Raw genomic sequence first — 12,938 nt, forward strand, 5'->3', positions numbered from 1 at the left:
CTTTCCCTTTGTGTTAGTCATTTTGGCAAATTACTGGAAGATGGTGGTTCTGGCTGGAAGGCCATTATAATCTTACTAGAGGCCCAGTGCACAAAATTTGTGCACAGGGGAGGAGGTGTCCCCTCGCCTAGCCTGCACCTTCTCCAATCCCCAGGATTGGCTCTAAAGCAGCAGTCGGGCATTGCTCTCACAATCCTGCACTACTGGCTCATAATCATTCACCCACCTGCCTGCCTAGTCATCCCTAACTGTCTCTGTGCTGGCCTGATTGCCCCTAACTCTTCCCCTCCCCCCGATGGCCAGGTAGCTCCCAACTGCCCCCTCCTTGCTAGCCTGGTCACCCCTTACTGCCCCCCCAGCCAGCCTAGTCACTCCCAACTTTCCCCCTCTGGCCTAGTCACCTCTTACTGCAGCCCCCTCCCGGCTAGGTCACCCCCAACTGCCCCTCTTTACCATCCTGGTCACACCTAACTGTTCCCCCTGCTGGTCTCATCGCCCCAACCTCCCCCTCCCCTCTGCTGGTCTGGGCAGCCCCAACTCCTCCATCTGCCAGCCTGGTCGCCACTCACAGACCCCCTGCTAGCCTGGTTACCCCACACAGTCTGCTTGTTCAGTCATTTAGTTGTACCTCACTAACCCCCTTGCTGGCCTGTTCATAGGCAGCCATCTTGTGAGGGTGTGACAGTCAATTTGCATATTACATCTTTATTATATAGGATTATAACTGGAAGTTCTTACATTTTGACCACTTTCCTATAATTACCCTCTCACCTCTGATCTTTTTTTCTATAAATTTTGTGGGATTTTTAAAACATTCTACATATAAGAGAACTTCCAATATTTTGTTTTTCTCTGACTGAAATCACTTAGCACAGTGGTGGGCAAACTCATTAGTCAACAGAGCGGTACTTTTGACATGCCTAACTTGTAATTATTTTTCAAGTTCTAATGCTACCTCTACAATTTATCTAACATCACTCATTTCATTCTTTATATATATATATATATATATATTTATATATATATATATATATATATAAAAGCCTTAGTGTAAGCCTGCATTATTTCACAATAAGACCATTGTGTGTTGCCGAAACTGGTTTGACTCAGTGGATAGAGTGTTGGCCTGCAGACTGAAAGGTTCTGGGTTCGATTCCAGTCAAGGGCATGTACTTTGGTTGCAGGCACATCCCCAGAAGGGGGTATGCAAGAGGCAGCTGATCAATGACTCTCTCATCAATGTTTCTAACTTTCTACTCTGTATCTCTCTCCCTTCCTCTCTGTAAAAAATCAATAAAAAATATATATTAAAAAAATCATTTAAAAAAAAAAGATCATTGTGTGGCCTACTATTTTCTCCTGGCCATTATTCTCTTTAATCCATTATATACACAACTTTGTCTTTCTCTTTATAAACTATATAACCATAATGCATCTTCTCAAAACCTTTCAATGGTTATCCATTGTCCATAAAATTTAAGGACGCTTCTTGAATTAGTAATCAGCATTTTATAAACTATGGCCCCCAAACTGCCTTATTATTGCTTCTGTAACAAGTATGGCTCTTTCCCATCTCTACACATTTACATAGGGGTTACATTTTATGTATGGGTTATATTCAGCACATAAAGCTAAAACTGCCAATGTTCAAATTTACTATAGAAAATCATCCATAAAACTTCGTATGCATGCTTCTTTCTATAGGGTCCTGATGACAATTTGTACTTACAACTACATTATTAAGAAAATAATGTGTAGCATAAGATAAAACATACATATACAATATATAAATTTATAGTGGATCCACTCAGAAATAGAAGAGCAACAAATTAAGGAAGAGTTGATTTACTTCTACCATCAATGCCCTGACATATTTCCATTGAGTAATAGGATTGATCATCATGCTATTAAAGTGCTTTTTTTTCTCTCTCTTTTTGCTTTATTTGTCCCCCCCAAGAAGGTATAGATTTGAATGTTAAAATGGCACACACAGAAGACAGCTTTCTATATACAATGCTTTTATTTCTCGTGCTCATATATAATATTTATAGCCACCTTTTAAAAACCATTTCCAAATAACATCTTGGTAAATTTTATCTCAACCTTCCAATCACACATACTTTCTACCTATGTGAAATTCCATAGCACGCTGTGATAATTATATTACTTGTATTATTTTTATATGCTCAATATTAGAATGTTTGTCACTACTAGACTAATTGCTCCATAGGGTCAGGATTTTTTTATTTCCACATTCTTTGGCAACTAAGAAAGCAAATAATATTCAATAAATATTTACTGAATTAAATTGAAGTCAAACATTATTAAAGAAATATGTATGTGGTATTAAAGGTTAGTAATGTAAAAATTAAAAGCTTGCAATTTAAAGGCAAGTATTTTAAAAGACATTATAAATATATTATTGAGTAAATTCATTAGGATTTTCTCAAAGATTCATTTCTCTTTATACCCATATTTTTAATATTAACTGCTGGTCATATCTCAGAAGAGAAGTTATCCTGTTATACCCTGTTATACATTTGTAAATTGCTTGACTTGCTTTATCTTAAAAGACGTCTTTTAAGATAAAGCAAGTCAAGCAATTTATAAATGATGACTCTATCATTTTTAATAGTCACACAGTTTTATAGAGAAAAGAGAAACTATTCAAGAGATCATATAAATGTATTTTTGGAAAGCAGCACATTTTCTAAGATTACCTAGAAACTCATTTTTCCTGTAGTTGTTGAGGTGGTGGCTTTTTAACTAAACTGTATATTTTAAGGTGACACAAATTAAAATAGTCCTGATAATGTATTTTGTGTGTGTTTGTATGTGTGTGTGTGTGTACATACATGCAATTGTACTAGCTGCCATGAAACCAACATGCTTATTTTTGTTACTTTTGTTTGTTGTTTATGCTGTTGTTACTTTGCTCAAGGGGCAACACTTCAGTTCCCATAAGGGTTTTTACATATAGTTATCAGGTTGAAAACCTCATTACAAATAAATCAGAAACTAATAGAGGCCCAGTGCATGAAATCCATGCACAGGGGTGGGCATGGGGAATCTCCTCAGCCCAGCCTGCACCCTCTCCAATATGACCCCTTGGGGGATGTCCAACTGCCTATTTAAGCCTAATGCCGAGTATCGGGTCTAAACCAACAGTCAGACATCCCTCTCACAATATGGGACCCCTGGTTTGTAATTGCTCACCTGCCTGCCTGCCTATTTGCCCCTAACTGCCTCTGTCTGCCAGCCTGATCATCCCTAACTGCCTTCACCCTACCAGCCTGGTCACCCCTAACTGCCCGCCTCCCCCATTGGCCTGGTTTTCCCTTACTGTCCTCCCTGCCAGCCTGGTTGCCTCCAGCTGCCCCCTCTCTGCGAGCCTGGTAGCCCCTTATTGACCCCCCTGCTGGCCTGGTTGCTCCACAAAGCCTACTGTTTGGTTGTTTGGTCTCCCCATGCATCCTGCTGTTCAGTCATGTGGCTGTCCCTCGCTAACCCCTCTCCTGGCTTTGTCGCCCCACCAGCATGCAGTTCAGTAATTTATTCATCCCTCACTAACCCCCCTGCTGGCTTTGTCACCCCATGCAGCCTGCTGTTTGGTTGTTACTATGAAGGGATCCTGAACAATTTGCATGTTACCTTTAATTAGAATAGATTATATAGAACTCTACTATAAACACCTAGTATTATTTTCAGCATGTAATCCCCCTTTCTAATAAAAGAGTAATATGCAAATTGACCACACTCTAACACACAATATGGCTGCCCCCATGTGGGCGAAGATGGTAGCCCCCATGTGGACACAAGATAGCTGCAGGGGAGGGAAGTTGGGGAGATCAGTCTAGTAAGGGAGGGCAGTTAGGAGTGACCAGACTGATAGAGGAGTACAGTTGTGCGGTACAGGCCTGCAAGTGAGGGCAATTGGGAGGGATCAGGCCTATAGAGGAGGGCATTTGGGAACAACCAGGCCTTCGGGTGAGGGCAGTTGGGGGTGACCAGGCCTGCAGAGGAGGTCAGTTGGGGGGAACCCAGATCTGCAGAGGAGGGCAGTTGGGAATGACTGGGCCGGCAGGGAGGACAGTTGTGGGGACCAGGCCTGCAGGGGAGGACAGTTAGGGGTGACTAGGCCAGCAGGGAAGAGCAGTTAGGGGCAATCATGCTGGCAGGAGAGTGATTAGGGGGTAATCAGGCTGGCAGGCAGAAGTGGTTATGGGAAGTCAGGCAGGCAGGCAGGTGAGTGGTTGGGAGCCAGCAGTCCTGGATTGTGAGAAGGCAGTTGGACATCCCTTAAGGAATCCCAGATTGGAGAGGGTGCAGGCTGGGCTGAGGAACATTCCCTTCCCCCCACCCCATGCATGAATTTCATGTACTAAGCCTCTAGTGTTTTTATAAAGAAGAATTAGTAAAGACAAAGTGAAATACTTGCCTATTTGAACTTATTTGTGCACATTTAAAATATATATTTTTAATGTTGGTTTTTAAATATTGGATATTTACAATTTCTATAACACATTTTAATATTACTAATCTTTATTTTGTTTCAATAATAATTTTTTGACACAAGTCTCAAGTTTCTTATTTATAAAGGAGGGACCTAAAACAAGGATATCTATAATAATTATTTTTTCAAGATATTAAGGCCAAAGACTTGACTATGTAAGGATTTGTTTTGATATGAATCAGGTAAAAATCAACATTATTTAAGCATATTTACTAAAGTTATTTGCTTTGGGGGATTTTACCCAATTATGGTCATAAATTATAAATGTAATTATTATATATACCTGGTGCACCCTCTTATCTATATTTTTATAAAAATTAAAATCTAACAAAAAAGAAATTAGAGAAGCAGTGACACTTCAAAAAAACCTTGAAAAATCATTGGGACACAGCTTTTAAACATATATTTTATCTAAACTGTGTATTCATATGTATTCATATATCTGGTAATACAACATATGTTAAAGTTATTAGTCATTTGAATAAACTCTTTTCATGCAGCATTAAGGTTAAGGGTGACAAATAGGTATGATTGGTATTCTGACCTTAAAAGATGGATATTGATTTACGGATGAGTTTATTGAAACAATTCTAAGACCACTCCGAAGTCAGTGGTTAAAATCTCATGATGGATAACTGATGTTTGGGGGAAAATAGGAAGTGGTTTCTTGAAGTTACCAAACTAAGAATGAAAATTACTATATTATTCTTGAACTCCCTCTTCACGCTGTTATACTTGCAAATGACTCCTTACCATTTAATACTTAAGTACATGATGTCATATTTAATACTTAAGTACATGATGACTATAGTTATATGTTAAGCATCGATCTTCTCTTGCTAACTAGATTATAAAATCCTAGGTGACAGGGACTTGATGTTATAACTCTTATATTTCCTAAAGTCCCTAGGAAAGTGAAAGGCCCAGAGAAACCTTAATATTGAATTTTTATAATGTATCTGTAGAAACTATCAGATTTTATTGCACTTGTGAATACATTTTATCTTTGTCATTTTGAAATGAGAGAGTATTTTTGGGGATAACTTACTTTGAAGTATGGGAGAAGGAAAATAAAATAGCACAAAAGGATTCAATGAAAAATATCTCTGACTCCTATTCCAGGTTTCCAGTACCTCAAGTCTTCCTAACTAGAGGAATTAATTTTTAACTATTTTCTGTGTAGCCTTCCAGAAAGAATTTGTGTATCAAGGAGCTTAGCCATGTATTTATAATGCTATCTGAATTAAAATGCAGAATACTGGTAAACAGACAAATCTCTTTTAACATGTAAGATAGCCTACCGTACATTCAACTTTATGGCTTTTCTTATTTAGAATTTTTAGAGATTATTTTATATTAATGTATGCAGAACCATCTCATTTTTTTTCACTCAAGCATATAATTTCTTTTTTTTTTTAAATATATTTTATTGATTTTGTACAGAGAGGAAGGGAGAGAGATAGAGAGCTAGAAACATCGATAAGAGAGAGAGTCATCGACCAGCTGCCTCTTGCACACCCCCTACTGGGGATGTGCCCGCAACCAAGGTACATGCCCTTGACCGGAATCGAACCCGGGACCTTTCAGTCCCCAAGCCGACGCTCTATCCATTGAGCCAAACCGGTCTCGGCAAGCATATAATTTCAATATATGAATGCATTGCAATTGATGTTACCACTTTTGAAAATTATAATTTAAGTTATTACTATTTTTTTTTTTTTACTAATATACACAAAGCAGCAACACATACCTCATATATGCATTTTTATGAATTTGGGCAAATATATTAATTTAAAAATAAAAAATATAATTACTGTGGTTGAGAGTTGATGTATTTTTCTTTGCTATTTAGATTTCGTAATAATGTCTACAGAAAGATTACCCAATTTTCAGTCCCCTCAAAATTTGGCTATTACTTAAACCCTTCTCAAATCTGTTGTTTTTTTTTTTGTCTAACTTTTGGGTCTTAATCAATCTGAAAGAGAAAAAAAACAGTGTCAAATTGCTGTTTTATTTTTTAATTGAATGTTATTTTGAAAATCTTGTATTTGTAAGCCATTATTAATTTATTGTGACTCTTACTCTTGTATTGAGTTATTGATCTTTATCTTATTGATTTGTTAAGAGCCAATTTATGTTAAAAAATACGATCTTTCCTAAACTATATTATTTTTTTCTGATATTCATATTATCTATATATGGATTTTATTGTTGCAATGTGGAATAAAAGTATTAATAAAATCAAGTTTATCATTTGTCTTTTATGTTTTCTGGGATTGTATATGACCATTTAAAGTTATTGTTTTAGTGTCTATTTAATTCTAGAATATTTTTGTGTTTATCATCATTAATTCAAAATGCCTCTTTAATCTATCTTGAATTTATTTGGGTATAAGAATCAAGTAAAGACTCAGCTCTTCTTTTTTCTCCAGATGGCTAATCCATGATTCTAATGTCATTAACTTTGTAATTATTTTTTCTATTATTTAGAATTGTAATTTTATATATTAAAACCATTTGCATAAAGTAGAGGCCCAGGGCACAAATTCATTCACCAGTGGGGTTCCTAGGCCCGGCCTGCGGGGTTGGACCGAAACTGGCTCTCCAACATCCCCAAAGGGGTCCCAAGCTGCGAGAGGGCACAGGCCAGGCTGAGGGACCCCACCAGTGCACAACTGGGGTTGGGAGAGACACAGGAGGTTGGCCAGCCGGGGAGGGACCATGAGAGGGCTCCAGGGACTGTCTGGCCCATCTTACTCAGTCCTGATGGGATGGACCCCAGCAGCAAGCTAACCTACCAGTTGGAGCATCTGCCCCCTGGTGGTCAGTGCACATCATAGTGACTGGACAGCCAGTTGACTGTCTTCCCCCTGGTGGTCAGTGCATGTGATGGAGAGTGGTTGAGTGGCCTTAGAATATCATTAGTATTTTACATTTTGATTGGGTGAATAAACAACTGGATGACTGGACACTTAGAATATTAGGCTTTTATTATATAGGACTAGAGGCCCATTGCATGAAATTCATGCATGGTGGTTCCCTCAGCCCAACCTGCACCCTCTCCATTCTGGGACCCCTCAGGGAATATCCAACTGCTGGTTGGGATGGGTCCTAAACTGGCAGTCAGACCTTTCCCTTGTAATCCAGGACTGCTGGCTTCTAACCACTCACCTGTCTGCCTGCCTGATCACCCCTAACCATCCTCCCTACCTGCCTAGTCACCCCCAACTGCCCTTCCCTGCTGGCCAGATTGCCCCTAACTTCCCTTCCCCACTGGCCTGGTCACCACTAACTACCTCTACCTCGGCCCCCACCACCATGGCTTTGCCTGGAAGGACGTCTGGATGGATGTCCAGGAGATGTCTGGTCTAATTCCCATATTACCCTTTTATTAATATAGAAGGGAATTTTTTACTCTATGCAGTTTATTGATATGTATATTGATATCCTGTTATGAAATATTTAAACTACTGCTTCTTCAAAATACTGCTAAATATTTCCCATATCCAGTTCCTATTCATTAATCTTTTGCATTTTTTTTTTTTTTACTTAAAGGTATTTTCAGTTTCATTTTCTTAATTTTATGATAAACTGATAGGATTGTAATAATATTGTTACAGTTGTGTTTGGAATCATATTAACTTTGGGAAAATAATATTTTAAATAATATCTTTTTTTTTTAAGACTAAACTATATCTTTGTGCAATGCTTCTTTTTTTTTCTGTAGGTGTTTAAATTTTCCTTATGCAAATTCTATAATATTTTGGATAGTTATACTTTATCTTATAGCAGATTTTTTAATTGTTTGTTTTTTTTACTATATTTTTACATATGAAATTTATTAATTTTTGTGTAAATTTTGAAACTACCTACCTAGTTTTGGAATTCTTAGTTTCTTACAGTCCTTATTTAATTTTTATTGATTTTATAATTACATGATTATATTAATGACAGGTAGTGACACTCTTTTCTAACTGTACATCTCATTTTTTAAATATTTCCTAATTGCTCCATTAGATCATATTTCTAGAATGATATAAAATAATAATATTATTTGTTTTATTTATAATGTGGATACAAGAGCTTATGTTATTTCTCCATTTATATTACATTTATTATTTGTGAAGTATTCATTTTAAGAGTATTTAGACTAATAATGTTGAATATTATCACATGAATTTATATTAATTATAGGACTGATCATTTGTGTTTTGTTCTTATTTGACTGATAATAGTATGAAACATTATTAATATATTACTATAAATGAAACATCTTTTCACTAGTATTTTACTTAAAATTTAGCAGCCCATAAGATTGAAGAAGACATTTATAGAGGATGACTCTTGGATATATACATTCGTATATATTTCATTTTCTTTTATTTGCCCCAGTAATTTTATGAGATATTGATATGCACTTAGTCATTAACTAATATTTATCTTATGGTACATTATTTTATTCATATAACACCTTAATTGTGGATAATCCAGAAAAATAATAACTTAGAAGAAAAATGCAAACAATATGGAAATGAGGAATAATTTGCAGTGATAAAAGAGTTACCTAGACAATGACCATTGTTCTCTATGCACTTCAGATTGTTACTTGGAAACATGCTGGCTAAATAGTAATCACTTTTTTTTCTCAAAGTCAATAAATACACATTTCCATAAATCTGGTCTGTATTATACCTTAACTATGGTCATATTTAATAACACTTTATATTATTTTATGAAAGGACATGTACATAAGTCTGGGTTTGAGGAGTTTAGATGTTGAAGTTATAAATGTCAATAGAAGGACATTTCTCCTGCAAAAATAAAATATTTACTTAAATTTAGAATTCCAAAAGACACTGATAGCATTGACCTAAATTTAAAGTTTATAGAGACACGTATATAAAAATATACCTTTAAAGACTGTAATTAAACTTTCAGTTCATCACAGGATTATTTAAGTAAGGTAGACCAATAACTTGAAACTAAATAAAATATCAAGGATTTAACACTAAGAGCCACTTTAAGAACCAGGACAAGGACCATTGAAATGTTATGAAAATAAACTGGGAAGCTATCAGCTAACAGGTTTGTTGTTAATGGCGAGTAGTTCTGGCTCTGATAGACGATAGTGATGACCACTCATTATCACAGTAATTTAATTACAAAACATCAAATGCACGTTCTTTCTATTTTCTTAAGGGAGATGCATCAACAAAGCATGGGTATGTGATGGAGATATTGACTGTGAAGATCAGTCCGATGAAGATGACTGTGACAGTTTCTTGTGTGGACCACCCAAGTACCCTTGTGCCAACGACACTTCCGTCTGCCTGCAGCCAGAGAAGCTCTGCAATGGGAGAAGGGACTGTCTGGATGGATCTGATGAAGGCGATCTCTGTGGTATTGCATTTTTCACTGCATTTGTTTCCTTCTGAACACTGGAACCTTTTAGTTCACTGGCTTATACTGATTATAGTAACAGTCACTCTTTCCATTCATTCAATTTAAATAAAACATCTAGCACTGAACCCTATCTACCTTTTTTGCAACCATGTTAAGTCTATAACAATTTTACAAATATGATTAGAAATTTCTGAAAATAAACCATAGGAGTGTAGCCTATATTCAACTCACTTAACAATGAGTATAGCTATGTTCATCATTTAGATCTCTGCATGGTCAATGCTGCTGCCACAATGGAACTGATTATTTTTTGTTAGCGAGTCACTCAGGATAGGAGAATCTTGTTATTAGTGATCAATGGAATGGAGTTTACTGCCACCCAATGGATTTTGCCATGCCTTCTAGTCATGAAAATAGAAACATATTTAGAAAAAAGAAAGTAAGGGTCTGGATTATAAGACCAACTGAATATTACTGATGTATGTATGTGTGTGTGTTTTTTTCATTAGCTTTAGTCCTCATATAATAACTTTCTTTAATGTGCTTTAATTAGCTAAAATAGGGGTGTCGAACTTAATCAGAGAAGGGGCCAAAATCTAAAATCCAGCCTAAATCGGGGGCCGAATGGTTTACTGAACAGTCATAAACTGTCATTGTGATGGAAACGCAGTGGAGTGCAGTGATGACAGCGCGGTGCGGGCCACATTGCAAGGCCTGGCGGGACGGATTTGGCCCGCGGGCCTTGTGTTTGACACATGTGAGCTAAAATGATTATTTCTATCTGATAGCTTTTGAGTTTAACTTTTGAGTTATGCATATATACATATAAGTTACTTGGTTAATCTTTTCCCACACCCTCCCCACTTCCCGCTGAGTTTCATCAGTCTGTTCCATGCTTCCATGTCTCTGGATCTACTTTGTTTGCAGTTTATTTTTTTCATTAGATTTCACATACAAGTGGGATCATGTGATACTTGTCTTCCTATGATTGGTTTACTGCACTTAGCATAACAATCTCCTGGTCCTTCCATGCTGTCTCAAAGGGTAAGGGATCCTTCTTTTTAACTGCTGCATAGTATTCAGTGGTATAAATGTTCAACTTTTTTATTCATTCATCTATTGATGGCTGTTTCTAGATCTTAGTTATTGTGAATTGTGCTGCTATGAATGTATGGTTACATACATTCTTTCTAATTGGTGTTTCACCATTCTCAGGATAGATTCCTAGAAGTGGGATCACTGAGTGAAATGGCAGTTCATATTTCATTTTCTGAAGAAACTCAGCACTCTTTTCCATAGGGGCTAGTCCATTTTGCATTCCCACCAGCAATGCATGAGGGTTCCCTTTTCTCCAAATCTTTTCTAACAATAGTGCAATGAAGGCTGTGGTGTGGGGGAGAGGACATGAAGGGAGTTAATGGGCTAAAAAAATGGGGGATATCTGTAATACTTTCAACAATAAATATAACTCTAAATAAATACATAAAATAAAATTATTTTTGACTAGCTATCTCCTTAAACCAATTAGCATACCTAAAGAAAACTATATTTTCTTCTTTGTGGGGAGATCAGATATTTAGCAAGGAGGTCTTTAAAATACATATTTTAGATAATACTGATGGTGAAATTAATAGAATAATGAAAAAGAGTTTATGGAATTGTAGGAAGAATATGAGGTTGTGAGAAAAGGATAAAGCTGCCCAATTGAATGTAGGGAAGACAACTGCATTTAAGACTGAAGTTATCATATTTTGATCTGAATTGAGCATTAATAGCACAATAAGTATTACAAAAGAATACTGTTGTACTTTTTAATTTATGTAAATATATTTCTTCAAAGGAGTTTGTGATTCTATAAAATAATCTTGAAGTAGTCAATGCAACAATCTCAGTCAGTGATGCCAAATTTTAAACAAGAAGACTCAAACCAAAATGCCTCTCAGAAAACCTAAATTAGAAAACAATAAAAAATACTAAACAAAGCTGACAGATTAGTTTATCTCTATTCACTGTTATGACTCTCCTAGATTCTTCTCCCTGATGGAGCAGTTTGGTGGATAGGAATGATAGGATTATCTCTTGGATGGCAGTATCTGAGGCTTGCTCAGGAAGATTATAAGAGAGATTCTGAATGAAAGAAATTATCAGTATTCTTAAAATTAAAAGTGTGTAACTTTAGAAAAAGTCTAGACTTTGAAAAGTTTAAATTATGTGCTTTCTCAGTTATAGTTCAATTAAGTAACCTAGACAGATGGCTTAATTTTTTGAAATGTCGGTTTCCTCAAAACAAAAATGGAGTGAGTATCTCTATCATGAAATCATGGTCATAATACCTGAGGCACTATGAATGTTGAAAGAAATTAGAGTTTTTTCACCTTTTTTTAAACTTTTGGGTTAAATGAAGTAAGAGGAGAAAAAGAGAAAGTACAGTACTAAGTAAAATGAAGAAAATGATATAAAAACAACTTTATATTCCTATCTGCTGAACTCTGAATTAGGAAAACAATTTTTAAAAAAATTTTATTGTTGAAAGTATTACATGTCCCACTTTCCCCTCATTGACCTCCCCCTGGTTGCCCCTGCCCCAAAGCCTAGGCCTTTACCCCCCTATTTTCTGGGTCTATTGGTTAGGCTTATATGCATGCAAGTTCATTGGTGATCTCTACCACCCTGCTGTTTCTGAATTAATATGTTTACTTCAAGATTGAAAATCACTTTTAGCTTATCTAGCCATTTTTTCATCAGAGGAGGAGCCTCACTCAAACATTTCACAGAATTACAGAGAGTAGAGAGGCTACCATAAAGCTGGTTGTAAAATTACCAGAGAAGGTACTAACTCCAGAGAAAAAACAAGCTTCTCCAGTTTTTTTATGACTGGGGACCATTGGAGCACTTAGAGCAAGAGTGAGATGGTTATCTCTTTGCATGCTTGCATTAGACAGAGACTACTCTCAAATCTTTGAGAAGACAGTTTTGAGTGGTAGAAGATTTATATCTAAAAAAAAAAAAAAAATTAAAAAAG

At 36.3% G+C, this 12,938-nt stretch overlaps 1 protein-coding gene across 1 annotated transcript in view; it reads left to right on the forward strand.

Annotated features, from left to right (window-relative positions):
* The window catches only part of LRP1B (LDL receptor related protein 1B), a 1,573,107-nt gene that overhangs the window by 1,000,633 nt on the left and 559,536 nt on the right, over positions 1 to 12,938 (forward strand). Inside the window, exon 22 of the mRNA XM_036421500.2 lies at positions 9,713 to 9,913. Coding sequence (XP_036277393.2) covers positions 9,713 to 9,913 — 201 coding nt within the window. The remainder of the gene's footprint in view (positions 1 to 9,712; positions 9,914 to 12,938) is intronic.

This window comes from Pipistrellus kuhlii, unplaced genomic scaffold, assembly GCF_014108245.1.
Source record: "Pipistrellus kuhlii isolate mPipKuh1 unplaced genomic scaffold, mPipKuh1.p scaffold_m20_p_7, whole genome shotgun sequence".
Classification (NCBI taxonomy): Eukaryota; Metazoa; Chordata; class Mammalia; order Chiroptera; family Vespertilionidae; genus Pipistrellus; species Pipistrellus kuhlii.